At 32.9% G+C, this 14032-nt stretch overlaps 1 protein-coding gene across 7 annotated transcripts in view; it reads left to right on the forward strand.

The window, feature by feature from the left end:
• LOC111087575 (genetic suppressor element 1-like) overlaps positions 1 to 10233 on the forward strand; it is a 51314-nt gene extending 41081 nt beyond the window's left edge. For 4 of the 7 annotated variants that reach the window (XM_022394686.1, XM_022394679.1, XM_022394683.1 and 1 more), the window contains exons 11-17: positions 994 to 1209; positions 2561 to 2683; positions 3060 to 3230; positions 4794 to 5123; positions 6711 to 6902; positions 8536 to 8639; positions 9641 to 10233. In XM_022394686.1, the coding sequence (XP_022250394.1) occupies positions 994 to 1209; positions 2561 to 2683; positions 3060 to 3230; positions 4794 to 5123; positions 6711 to 6902; positions 8536 to 8639; positions 9641 to 9736 (1232 nt within the window). In that variant the 3' untranslated portion in view covers positions 9737 to 10233. The remainder of the gene's footprint in view (positions 1 to 993; positions 1210 to 2560; positions 2684 to 3059; positions 3231 to 4793; positions 5124 to 6710; positions 6903 to 8535; positions 8640 to 9640) is intronic. The other 3 variants (XM_022394682.1, XM_022394681.1, XM_022394680.1) reach the window with 3 other exon arrangements.
• Positions 10234 to 14032: the final 3799 nt, after the last annotated feature.

The following is a 14032-nucleotide window of genomic DNA, read 5'->3' on the forward strand; positions in this document are numbered from 1 at the left end:
AAGAATAGACCATTCCAAGCTTTTACTTGTTGTTAAACAAATGTTTAAACAACTCTATTTATTCAATATTTTGCCACTGTTAATGTGGTATAATTTGAAATTTTTAGTAGACTAATAATGAGGATTGTAGAGAAAACAAGTGCAGTGTATTATCATTTTTATGGTGAATATTAGACCTGTTGGTTTTGTTTTGTCCTCTTTCAGCATTTGACACTATTAAACTAGAATTTCAAACTGTTGACGGACAGCTGGATAGTGCTTAAGATAAATAGTTTTTAGTTCTAAAATAGCAACTGCCAAAATATACCCATCACATCTTTGCCTAGCATCATCTCAGTTGTCAATAATAGACCTAACTTCTGAATTTATGGTTCAAGGTGAAACAAATTCAAACAATAGATGCTACTTTATTGTAAAAGTTATTGTAGTGTAGCTGACAAAGAGTATTTGCACAGTATCGTGATATGAAGTAATTGTGTGTTGGTTTATCAGAATTCAAATTCACCACAAACACAAAACTAGTATATAAAAAAAAGGAATGTCCTAAAATCTTCATGGTAATGGAGAAAAAAAATCTCTAGTCTGTTAGATTCATCAAATATCATAACCACAATCAAACATGAAACTGATACAAAAATGACATGCATCAAATAGTGAAAATTAAGGCAAAAAGACATGAAGATGAAGAAAAACGTACGGCACGAGCCTTCCTCAAAGATGATACATTTATATCAAACACCTTTATGTAATCGTGTTAAAACTGGCATCAGAAAAGGTTTACCTCTACTTAAAGAACCAGACAAACTATTTATGTACTTAGTTAATTAGACCCACGTTAAAGGTAAACGTAACAGGGATAGAACCAGTTGTAAAGTACAATTGATTGATCTTCAGTACATTGTTTTCTGTGGCTTAATGTTTATTATTCTAATCTAAAATATAGTAGAGAGTATGTTTTTTTTTCATTTAGTTCGTCCCACTCTTCTCTTTCAGAGAGAGACCTAGAAAAATTACTGAAACGTAGTAAGATTTTTCACCAGAAGATTGTCACCCCATTATTGCTGGAATCTCAAGTCCCTACTTCTGGTCTTAATGAAGTTGGGACAAGTGTCAAACCAGATGACTTGCGTAAAGAAGAGACTTATCCTCAGAAAGCAGAATTTTTAACTTTCTTCAGACTTCTGCCAACAACTTCGCAGAAAGTAGATGGTGATAATTGTTCAAGAATAACTTTCTTCAGCTTTATAAAATAAAATGTCTTCAAGAAAATAGCTATATAGTTGCTTTTAAAAATATTACGTGCGACAGAAAGTGTTCATGTACAGAAAACAGTTTTTCACACATTTTTATTAATTTGTTCAACACCAAATACCTGTAAATAAACAGATTCTTCCACGTCCAACTGAGCACCAACTGACAAATGTTGTTTTACATTTCTGGTACTTAAAAATAAACTATACAGAAAAAATTCACGCAAAGCTACTCAAGGGTTATATGCATTAGCCATCCCTAATTTAGCAGTGATAGATTACAGGTAAGGCAGCTAGTCAACACCACCCACTGCCAATTCTTGGGCTACTCTTTTACCAATGAATAGTGGGATTGACCATCACATTATAATGACCCATGGCATATTAGGTGATGGAAATTTGAACCCACAACCTGCAGATTACGAGTCAAGCACCCTAACCACCAGGCCATGCCAGTCATATCTTAAGAGATTTAAAATGTTAGCCATTAACTCTAAAATTATAAGTATTAACATATATATACTAGGTTTCATGTCATTAGCTCTCCCAGTAACTATCAAGCCTGATAACTGAAGTTTATATCTCTAAATTAATTCATGTGATACATTTAAACTTGATCTAGTGACTTAGACCTCACAAAAAAACAACAACAACAAAATTAATAGTAAAAAAAAAACTACGTTTTAATGAAGTAATATAACATGCATATGAGATCTTAGCTTGTGTTGGTAATAAAAAGTTATCTAATTTCTTTGATAGAAACAGCATAACATCAGTGTCAGATTAAGGCATAAGCTAACTAAGCTACAGCTTACAGCCTCATAATATATGGGGGCCACTTAGCTGCCTCTAAAAAAGAAAAAAACTGACTCCATTTCAGTTTTTTTCATCGTATGGGGCCTCTTAAATTTTACATAGCTTGGGGCCTCACAATGTCATAATTTGGCACTGGATGGTATCTTTAAAAAAAGTATTTGTTGTGGTTTGTTTGTTGTTAAGCCTAAAGCTACACAATGGACTTTCCAACATAGAGATGAATATATGCACCATACTAGAATTAATTTACTTGTGTTCTGATACTAGCTCATCAGTTTCAATTCATGTCTCTAAATATTTTGTCCATAAAGTCACACGCAACCAACCTGTTGCATCTCATAATGACGTCCTTTTAATAAAAACACTGCATAAGAATAATGACACAGAATTATATGCATTGTATGATATCGCAAGTGTTTTTGAAACATCAGGAATATGTGTTGTTGCCCGATGTATGAGCTGACTGTAAGGTACGGATATTTTGTTCTCCTTAGAAGTGGAGAAGACCTGGAGGATGGTTAAAAGTGAGAGAGAAAAAAGGAAACGAAAGTACTGGGAACGAGGGGAAAAGAAAAGATGCGTATCAACAGTTAGTTCTCAGAAGGAGGAAGGAAGAGGTAAACAAAAAATTCACAATGTGTTGTTTCAACAGTTCACTAGTTAGGAATCTCTGGTTGAACAACACTTGTGTAACAGTTGAACATTATTTTAAAGGTTGAATCAGTATTGGTAGGAAGTTCACAAAAATACCTTTCACATATTTTAAAACAAGAAGTTTTATATGTAGTGCAGTTGTCATAAAAGAAACTCAAGAACTTAATGATTTAATGGCAAATATTGAATCGATTCTAAACAGCTCGTATTACATTCTCATATTTCCTGCATTTAAAAACAAATGGTTCCATTTAAACATTTCTTGTATTTCTTCAATTCCTTCAGCATATTATTTGAGATGGCTTCTGTCTAATCCCTCTTTTTTTTTTATATGTTTAGTTGGATCAATAAAACTAGGATATAGAGATAAAAATGAGACAACAAATCTAACCTTTGAGCTTGAAGGACCTTTTCCATCTATAAAAAAACCTGGTAATGTTCACCTTCCTGTTAATACCCTCTCCCAGAACAGATCTTCAGCTGGCACGCTGGACAACTCATCAGAGGAAGGTAATAGTGTAAAAAAACTACTAATGAGAAATATTACAAGTTGGTTGGAGTTGTTTTACACTCTTGTCTTGTCAGTTTTTCTCTTAGTTATTTAGGAATTGATTCATATTATCAGTCCATCTCTGCTTCTACAAAAACATATTTTATGTTGTAATTTTGAGAAATATTTAGTTTTGATTTTCACAAACTTACCCGAGTTTCAGAGCAGTCTTAATAAAAGTTATACATTCATACATTATCTGGTTTCATGATGTTGTTTTTTGTTTTGTTTTTCAAATTTCTATTCTGTAATTTGAAGGTGTGGGTTGACCGTGTGGTAGATCTCTGGATTTTGAAGCTGGTGAGCCAGGTTCAAATCTGTGCTGTGCCACAAAGTATTCCCTGAACTTTAAGCTGTGGGTGTATTATAAGAGTGACAGTCAGTTCCATGGCATGGGAAGTAGGATGCTGCTAACTGGCTGCCTAATGATCTGGTCAATAATTCAAAATTAGGGATGGTGGCAGATAGATGTAGTGATTTTGCCACAAACATAGCTACAATTTGAAAGTTATCAGCAATGGAAAATGGTATATATTGATATCCTTTTCGGTAAATTCATTGTGAAGAGCATAGTTTGAAACGTGTTATTCTTTACAACCAGTAATTTTGACATTACAAGATTTAACTAACTGGATGGGGGAAACTAGGACTATTCAGCCTGACGTTACAAGATTTAACTAACTGGATGGGGGAAACTAGGACTATTCAGCCTGACATTACAAGGTTTAACTAACTGGATGGTGCAAACTAGGACTATTCAGCTTGACATAACAAGGTTTAACTAACTGGATGGTGCAAACTAGGACTATTCAGCCTGACATTACAAGTTTTAACTAACTGGGTGGTGGAAACTAGGACTATTCAGCCTGACATTACAAGGTTTAACTAACTGGATGGTGCAAACTAGGACTATTCAGCCTGACATTACAAGTTTTAACTAACTGGATGGTGGAAACTAGGACTATTCAGCCTGACATTACAAGTTTTAACTAACTGGATGGTGGAAACTAGGACTATTCAGCCGGAGTAACGGATTGTACTTCCAGACCTATTTCAGTCTGCACATTACCTAGAAGAACAAAAAAAGAGAGAGATTATTTAAAACCTAATAGTTGTCTACATTTTTAAAATAAGTTATGAAGCTTTTGATTTTTTTTTTACTGAATTTACAGATGAGTGTCAATTTTTTTCCAATTGTCAAATGTTTAAAGTTGGATCAAAGAATAGAGGGTTTGCATATTGTAAAGGAAATCTTCCAGTGTATGAGGTTTATTTCTCTTAGGTAAGGTGATACAAAAGAGAAAGACATATTTTGTGTTTCGTCCAGTAATAAAAGATAATAATTGTATATACAAGTTGGTACTAGTCATCAGTGCACGCAATTTATAAAGAAAAGTTCCACGCCAAAACATTAGTCTGAAGTTAGGCTATTTATTCATGTATATATCAGTATTTGATATTATATGTATATCTTTAGAATTAAAGAGAAGTGTTATGAAGGTGTTCTTGTTTGTGCTATATAGAAGCTACCCTCAAAGTATGTCGCACACGACTTTGCCCATTGAGTCATAAAGATCGGCCTGCAGAATCACCTAGTACGTCGGGGTTAAACACTTCAGTGTCATTGACACACAACCCTGAAGATAGCAAGCTTGTGGAAATGGACTTTGTGACACACAACCCTGAAGATAGCAAGCTTGTGGAAATGGACTTTGTGACACACAACCCTGAAGATAGCAAGCTTGTAGAGATGGACTTTGTGACACACAACCTGAGGGGTTGCAATCACGTGGAAATGAACTTTGTACAACAATTCCATAAGTCTGTACTTCATGCTACTAAGCTGCAGTTGGGTATATATATACATACTTTTATACTTAATAGTCATAGCATCATGAGAGATGTAATTAAGGTGTCACATCTTTTATTTTAACATTCCATTCATTGATGATGATATCTCAATAAAAAACTAAAGCATTTTTGAAATGCAACAATATCAGGATTCAAAATTAATGTGAATTTGTTATGTTTTGAAAATTTATGTTAGCTGTATGTTTCAGAATTAAAACGAGTTAGCATTTTGTGGTGGCATGTCCACCTGGATGGCATGGGGAACATGCTTCCCCAGCAGCCCCCTCCTCCTACCTGATTTAGTGTTTTAAATTCTCCCTACATTTTTACTCACACTGACGCAAAAGTTATAATTTGTTTGGATGGGCAGGGTAGTCGTACTATGTATCTTGAACCAAAAGAATTATCTGCAATCAGATGAGACCTAGGGTTTGTGTTTAATGGTAGTTTGAAACAGCATCAGACCACTGCAAAACTATGCAAGAGAGCCAATATCATTTTGGATTTTTTGATAATTAAAAAGAATAAATAAACACTTCTTAAAGGCAAAAAAAAAGTATATTTTTTTGTATTTAATAACACTCGACCCTCCTTCTGCCACCACCACCCCCCCCACCCCCAGTAAAAAATCCTAAAAATGTCACTGGTCCTTAGCTAATTATCATAACCTTATTAATAGTAAGGATTTGTAAAATAGTTTTACGTGAAGAATGCATAGCCTTTGTTGTATCAGATTGCCCACTTTTATCCCTTCCCCCCCCACCAAGCAGGTCTATGTGACACCTCAAGTAAACAAATCCAACGAAATAAGGTAATAGATAAATTAATGTATTGAATTTAATAAATTCCAGCTATGATGTAGATACTAAAGGTATATATTCAACAGACGTAGCTAATAAAACGTGAGAATACTCAGTTTATGTGGTTCTCATGTTCTTAATAATAAGTCAGTATGAATATAACATGTACGTGTTGGAAAAATACTACTTGAAATAACATTCTTCATTAAAATGTTACCAGAATTAATCACGTAAGCTTATTTTTTGGATAGTAATCTTGGGATGTTTGAAATACAGTTAGTTTTACAGTCGATGAATTTCTGCTATGTAATATTCAAGTAAACTATTAGGTATGATACAGTAACTATATTTAAAAAAATTACAATATAGTAATTTCTGTTTTTGATTCATTAATATTATTCGAGTACTAAAACCAGTATGCTGTAACCAGAAATCCTAGAATGTCCGTAAGATAAATTGTTACTCTTGGAATATCTTAAGATTTCATCTAATTTACTCGTATTTATCTTGTAGCATGCCTGATATTAATTGAACTTGTATGGGATTCATAAATATATGATTTCAATCAAATTATTTTACTTATAATTTTATTTGGAAAAATTAAAAAAAGTTTATGTGTGTGTGTGTATATATATACATATATTTCTATGTATATTTAGAATACCTTGTTTTGAAACAAGTGAATCATTAATATTTTTATTATTATTATTCCCAAATATTACCTGGGCCTAGGTCCCCCACTAAACCTTAATCTGGTCACTGGTAACACTTGCCTTCTACTACTTTTAGCAGACCAAAAACAGCTCCATTACACTGAGGAGAGTAAAAGGTTAAAGAAGAATCCAGTTGTTACTTTAAGTACCGCTACAGATAATGTAGAAAATTCAGGGAGATTAGAAAGGACCGAAATGAGACGTAAGAAAAACGACTCGTGGCCTGGAGTTGAAGCTATATTAGAAGCCTATGAACATCATTTAGCAGGTGGGAATTTTGTTTCACTCCTACAAGATTAAAACCATGTTGGTGAGTTTTCTACTGGTTAGGTTGTATTTGATACAATCCTTCTGTTTTGGTAATGGCTTGCTGAATAGATGGGTTTTCTGTAGTAACTGTTTATCGATCATCAACAGTCTTCCATGCTAATCATCATGTTTATCTATCTTCTTTCTCTTCACAACATCCAAGTGACACTATTATTCCTGGAATCACTGACAACTGTGATATAATGTGTCAATACTATGATGGTAAATCTGATGATAGTTAGAAGGTATACTAATAAATAGTTATAACTTAATTGTAGATTTGGATTAGAAAGTCTGTATTTTTGAAGTTAATAACATTAACCTGGTTATGAATATATATAATTTGATTTTTTTTTTAAGTGTTGCCAGATGCATTATTTGAGCAATTCTGATTGGCTGCAAACTTTTAATTCGTAACAGATGTGCAGAGAACTTTCTGGTTTTGTAAACTCTGAAGAAAGAATAATACCTTCCATTTCCAAGAGAACATTATCTTAAAAAATTACAATTTTCACACAGTGGATTCCTCTATTTATTTTACAAGAGAAATACTTCCAGAGGAAGTCTTGTTTAATTTTCTACAATTAATCTGTTGTTGACATAATTACACAAAATATTTATGTTGTAATTTTTTTTCTTGTTACATAATAATAAAAATTGCAAACTTTCGTGTGTCCAAAAAAGGGGCAGGCATAATCTGATGATTAGTGTATCAGGCTGCGGATCGTAAGGTCCAAGATTCAAGCTATAAAATGCCACTGAACATGCTCTGCACTTTGAGCTGTGAGAGGGATTATAACCATCACGGTTAATCTTACAGTTTGGTTAAATGTTAGTCTTGTTGTCCTCACTCTGGTTAACAATCATTAATTATTTTTGGCTGAACCTTGGAGTCTTCAATCTATTCATTATCAGATAGTAACATAAGGTGCCAGTCAGGTTCAAAATACCAGATGTGTCTGAGAACAGTAAAACCTAGTGATACTCCTGATCATCAGGTGAAAGTGGCTCCATAAGTTGGTGGAGTAGTAAAAAAATTAACCGCGTCATAATAAGAAAGAATAAGCAATAATAAGAATTACCGATTGATGCTGGCATAGAAGATACAAATTTTGGAAAATTGTGTATTGTCCTGAAAGTGGAATTTGAAAACATCCTACATAATAAAATATTCACTTTTTGGTGACAAATTAAATTAGTTTGAAAACTTACATCAATCACCACTGCTTACTGAGTCATTGCCCTAGGAAGTAAAGGTTTAGGGGTGATAAGATGCTTCCACATTGGCTGGAATTGTATAGACTACTTCAACTCCAAGAAAGGTACACATGTATCAGAAAACAAAACTTACAGAATTGCAACAGGTCAACTGGGATCACATAAATATGATAATGTAATATTCAAGCAGTGGGAGGGTCTTGGGAACAAACACAAAAAGTAGGTAGTGAAGATGTACTATTGATGCTATGTCCTTTCTTGTATCTTTTCTTTTACAGTGTGTTTTTCAGTGGAGTAAATAAGTGATTTTTGCTTATGGTTTAAACATGTGCTTTTATAGTTCGTTGAGATTCTTTTATATTTCTTTGAAACAGAACAAAAGTCAGAAAAAGAGTTTCTGACTGAAAGATGTCAAGAGCTAAGCCTTAGAAACCAGGAGTTCAACTCTCAAGTGGAGAGAATGCATCAGCAATTAAAAGTGAGCATTTTAAAACAGTTTCTTATTCAGCCGAATGTATTCACGTGTTGTGACTTGCCCAAATGTTCTACTGTTACTAGCTGCTTCCCATAACTTGTTTCAAAAGGAATACGAATTTAAAGATAAAAAACCATCAATGTTCTATCATGTGCAACTGTTCCGAATCATGAAGTAGTCGTCGTAAACTGTGACTTGTTACACATGTTCAGATATATGTTTACACCGTATTATCCTTGTGTGTATATATATTAAGTGTCCTGCTAAATAGGAAACTTGACTCGCAATTTGCAGATCGTGGATTCAAATCCTGTCACCAAACATGCTCACCTATTCAGCCATGGGGGGTGTTTGAATGGGACGTTGAATCCCAATTTTCATTGTTAAAAGAGTTGGCAGAGGGTGGTGTTGAACAGCTGCTTTCCCTCTAGTTTTTCACTTCAAAATTAGAGATGGCGAGTGCAGATAGCCCTTTGATAGCTTTGTGTAAAATTCCCGCAAAACAAACATTAGGGAGAATTATGGGTAAAATATATAGTTGTTGTCGTGTATGTAATACTTGGAGGAACAGTGTTTGTTTACAGTTCTAATCATTTCTTCATGTCTGTATACAGTACAGTAGCTAAGGAAAACTTGAATGCTTGATTTGAACTTGTCTGTTTTGTTGTTGTTTTACAGAAACTTTTCACAAATACTTGATTTGAACTAGTCCTGTTTTGTTGTTGTTTTACAGGAACTTCTCACAAATACTTGATTTGAACTAGTCCTGTTTTGTTGTTGTTTTACAGAAACTTTTCACAAATGCTTGATTTGAACTAGTCTGTTTTGTTTTTGTTTTACAAAAACTTTTCACAAATACTTGATTTGAACTAGTCTGTTTTGTTGTTGTTTTACAGGAACTTCTCACAAATACTTGATTTGAACTAGTCTGTTTTGTTGTTGTTTTACAGGAACTTCTCACAAATACTTGATTTGAACTAGTCTGTTTTGTTGTTGTTTTACAGGAACTTCTCTCACTAAAGCACCATCTCCAGGAAGACAGACAGCATTACCAAAACACCGTAGACAAACTTAAAAAGTGCCTTCACCAGCTGAGGTGAAATTGTTTGGAATTGATGACCTTTAGCTCTTCTGGGCTTCTGCTCATGGTTCTGATGTAATACATTTCCATTCTTTGGGACCACTTTTGTTAAACTGAGATGTGACGAATGGAGCCATATTGTGTTGTTTTTTCTATGACGGTGTTTACTTATGTGGTTTCTTTGGATATCCCTGCTCTATGAAGTTCAACTTTTAACTTAAAGTATTAATGTGAATATATAAATAAAAGAATGTTATTTAAAGCTTCAGAAGAATTAACTTGCATAGGAGGATCAACTATTTATCAGAAGAGCCATGTGACAAACAGTCTACACAAACAGATTTTTGATAACAGTCAATTTCCATGTAGCCTGCACCTAGTCTAGCCACAAACTGTGTGTTCATCTCAGTATCATGTTAAATTATACATTATGTTTTTGCTCCATTAATTGTCGTCCAGTTTTCGTGTAATTATTTCAGAATTACAAAAATATGTATAACTTCATTATATTTGATTTGAATTAATTAACTGTGAACTCACAGTTTAATAACAATTAACTCATACTAACTGTGTGACAGAAAAGGTCATTTAATAAATATAGGGCTTAAAAATACATCAGGGGTATTTAACACAAAACACTAAAAATTCACCAAATAAGCTGTTTCGGTGAGCTTAATTATAAATCTATTATAGTTGAGCCAAATTCACTAAATAAGCTGTTTCGGTCAGCTTGATTATAAATATATTATAGTTGAACCAAATTCACTAAACAAGCTGTTTTGGTGAGCTTGATTATAAATCTATTATAGTTGAACCAAATTCACCAAATAAGCTGTTTCGGTGAGCTTGATTATAAATCTATTATAGTTGAGCCAAATTCACTAAATAAGCTGTTTTGGTGAGCTTGATTATAAATCTATTATAGTTGAGCCAAATTCACTAAATAAGCTGTTTTGGTGAGCTTGATTATAAATCTATTATAGTTGAGCCAAATTCACTAAATAAGCTGTTTCGGTCAGCTTGATTATAAATCTATTATAGTTGAACCAAATTCAATAAATAAGCTGTTTCGGTCAGTTTGATTATAAATGTATTATAGTTGAACCAAATTCACTAAATAAGCTGTTTCGGTCAGCTTGATTATAAATGTATTATAGTTGAACCAAATTCACTAAATAAGCTGTTTTGGTCCATTTGATTAATAATAAACTTATAGTTGAGTCAACTGCCCGACCGTTAACGGCTCCCAAATCTCTTTAGATGTAAAATTATTCTAAATTTACACACTTAACTTAGCTTTGTGTAATATATATATACATCCGTTCGTTTACTAATCATTAACTAATGATTATGTTATTATATTACAATTTTTGTAATAATCATCTTTGTAATGTAACATAATTTTCAGATTTCGCTGAAGATGGAATAAGTTATTCTGAAACGTTCGAACCTAGTAAAACATAACTGATTTAATTAATGTCACCAGTTGAGCCACGACTTCAACTTTCACTACAGTATTTGTTCCAGGAGAACCAGTTACAGATGTACTAATAGATTTTGCCAAAACTTAGATATCAATAAAAAAGCTTCCTCCAGCATCCTGACTTCCACTAGTTCCAGCCATAAACAATAACATACCCATTAAGTGATTAACACTAACAATAGTAACAGTCGCTCATTTTTAAATGGGGTGATTTAAAAATTTTGTTGTTGCATCTTACGAAAAAAGCTGAGGTCAGAGCTATAGAATATGTTCAAAACTCTCATACATTGTACAGATTATCACACATACAAACGCAAAGAGTACGTATAACGTAATTAGTTGGTAACTCTATATGGTTACGGACTTCACATTCCCTCGCGTTAACGATATGTTGTTGTTTATGCGATTGACATGCTACCTGGTGAAGAAATATGCGACACCGTTATTTACAACTATGCAAAACTTTGGGCTCCTTTGCGTTACTACTTTTTATTTTATTTTTGGATGAATACGGGTTGCACTATTATTCTGAAACTTCCCAGATATAAGTTAGAAGCTAGTTTGTAGATGCTTTTTTTTTAATTTATATTAATTTACAATATGTAATTTAGTTATTTACAGTGTATTTATAATAATATATAATATTAAATTTCTTAAATAGTAATAACTGCATTGGCCAAGTGTGATAGGCATGGTACATAAAGCTTTCCTAATGACAATTCTACTTTGGCGCTTGGTGATATCACTAAGCAGGCCCAAACTCGACAGGTGTTGTTTGGGTAAGGACTGAAAACACCGCTAAGAGCGAGAATACCCAACTGATGACATAGGGCAAAGTTGTCGTAGAAGTTTTTTTATAATACTGATAATTAATCAAGTCTATCTATTATTAATTGTAATTGTTTTTTAACATTTTAGTAGCTCTTATAGAAGAAGTAATTACATAACTGATACAGCCGGTATATATCTAAACAACTAGTGCATTATAATATGTAAGACATAACATAACTTTAAATAATAAATCATATTAAACTCCTTCGTGATATGTTTCAAGAATATGCTCATGGGAAATCATGAAAATTTAAACTTTTCCATTACGCTTCTTTCGAAACGTGCGACTGTCTCTCTCAATTTTATGTATATAATAAAATATATGCATAAAATTGTACCAATGGCCAAACTAAGTTAACCTCAATATGTATGATATGAACGCCTTTTACAAGTTTGCGAAGCATGATCATTATTAATTATACTTGTGAAAAGAAAGTATTAAGCTTACTATATTTTTAACACTGCATTCTTTACCTAGTCTGCAATGTTACAAATATTGTAGGCCTAATAGTAACGCCTTCTGACAAGTATAAATTAACGTCCCATTTTGGGGAGAATGACTCGAAGGAAGTTTCTGTACGACTGTATAATATATTTTTACGATGAATATTTCAAAAACATTAGGTTTTATTCATCTACTCTGTTTATCTTTGCTGCTTGATAAGTAGTTTTATCTAAACCTCCATTATACAGCGGCAAATCTGAAGGTTTATAACGCTAAAAACTGGGGTTCGATACCCGTGGTGGGCCTTTGTTGTAAACTCTTCTACATGTGAAAAATGCCACTTCATCATATGAACATAATATACATAAGATTTCAGAAGGGCACGGCAAACTGAACTTGTTTAAAAAATAGTAAATTCTGCAAAAATAAATTATTTGGTCACAGTACCAAAATTTTCCATTTCTATAGCATTCCCAGGTGCCCTTATTTTTCTTAGAGTAATTGGGTAGATTCTGCAGAATACTAGGAGATTCAATGGAAAATAGTTTAAAGAACAAATATGAGTTCTGTAACATTTGACTGAATTTTGAATAAAGAAAAATAATGGACACAGAAAATTAAGCAAGATCATCTTTATTTATCTTGAAAATACAAGCAAAAGACAAAGAGAGTGCATTTATGGTGTCTTTATTACATGCTTGGGAGTTCTCAGAGAAGAAGTGAATTTAATCTTTCTAAATCTCTGCAAGGAATTATTCTGAACGGAGAAAACATATCATTATAAACATGAAACAATAACAATATTTTTTTTAAGGATGCATGCGCTATCTATATTAGTATTGGTCATTTGCATATAAATATAAGGGAGTTTGTAACCTCAATATATCATCTGACCCATCACTGGAAAAGACCACCATCCACTTTCATAGTATTCAACTTTTCATAAAATTTTCCCAGAAGAATACACATGATACCACAGGTGAATGACCCAGAACAACAGGTAACTATGGTGAAAGGAATTTTGCTACTTCCTTGACCAAAATTCCATATTAAAAGTATATACGCTGTATGTGTGGAAAATGTTGATTGTTTTAGATATTAAAAAAGGGGTAGAAAATGTGTAGTATGTAGGCACACTACATTAATATACTTGCGCTATCCACATTACTGTTAGTCATTTCAATAAGAAAATATAGGAAGATATATCCTCAAGATATCAGTAAATACCTCATGCTATATTATTTTGTAATTGCTGTCACATTATAATACGCAAACTTTCTCTCTTATATATTTGTCTAATTTTGAAAACAGAACATTGGTCAAGAAATGTAGTAAAATTCGTTTTACTTTAATTGCCTATTGCTCTGCAATGTCAAGTATGCTTTCTCGTGGGACAAATTGCTGTAAAATAGACCACACTATGTAAAAGTGAACAGTGATCTTTTCCATTAGTACTCAGGTTTTTTTTTCCATTTAAAGACAGTGTTGTTGTGTTGCTTTTTCATTTTGTTTGATTCATAGTCTTTGAATAACAACACTTGTTTACGTGGCCTAGA

This window comes from Limulus polyphemus, unplaced genomic scaffold (genome assembly GCF_000517525.1).
Source record: "Limulus polyphemus unplaced genomic scaffold, Limulus_polyphemus-2.1.2 Scaffold2329, whole genome shotgun sequence".
In the NCBI taxonomy this organism is placed as follows: Eukaryota; Metazoa; Arthropoda; class Merostomata; order Xiphosura; family Limulidae; genus Limulus; species Limulus polyphemus.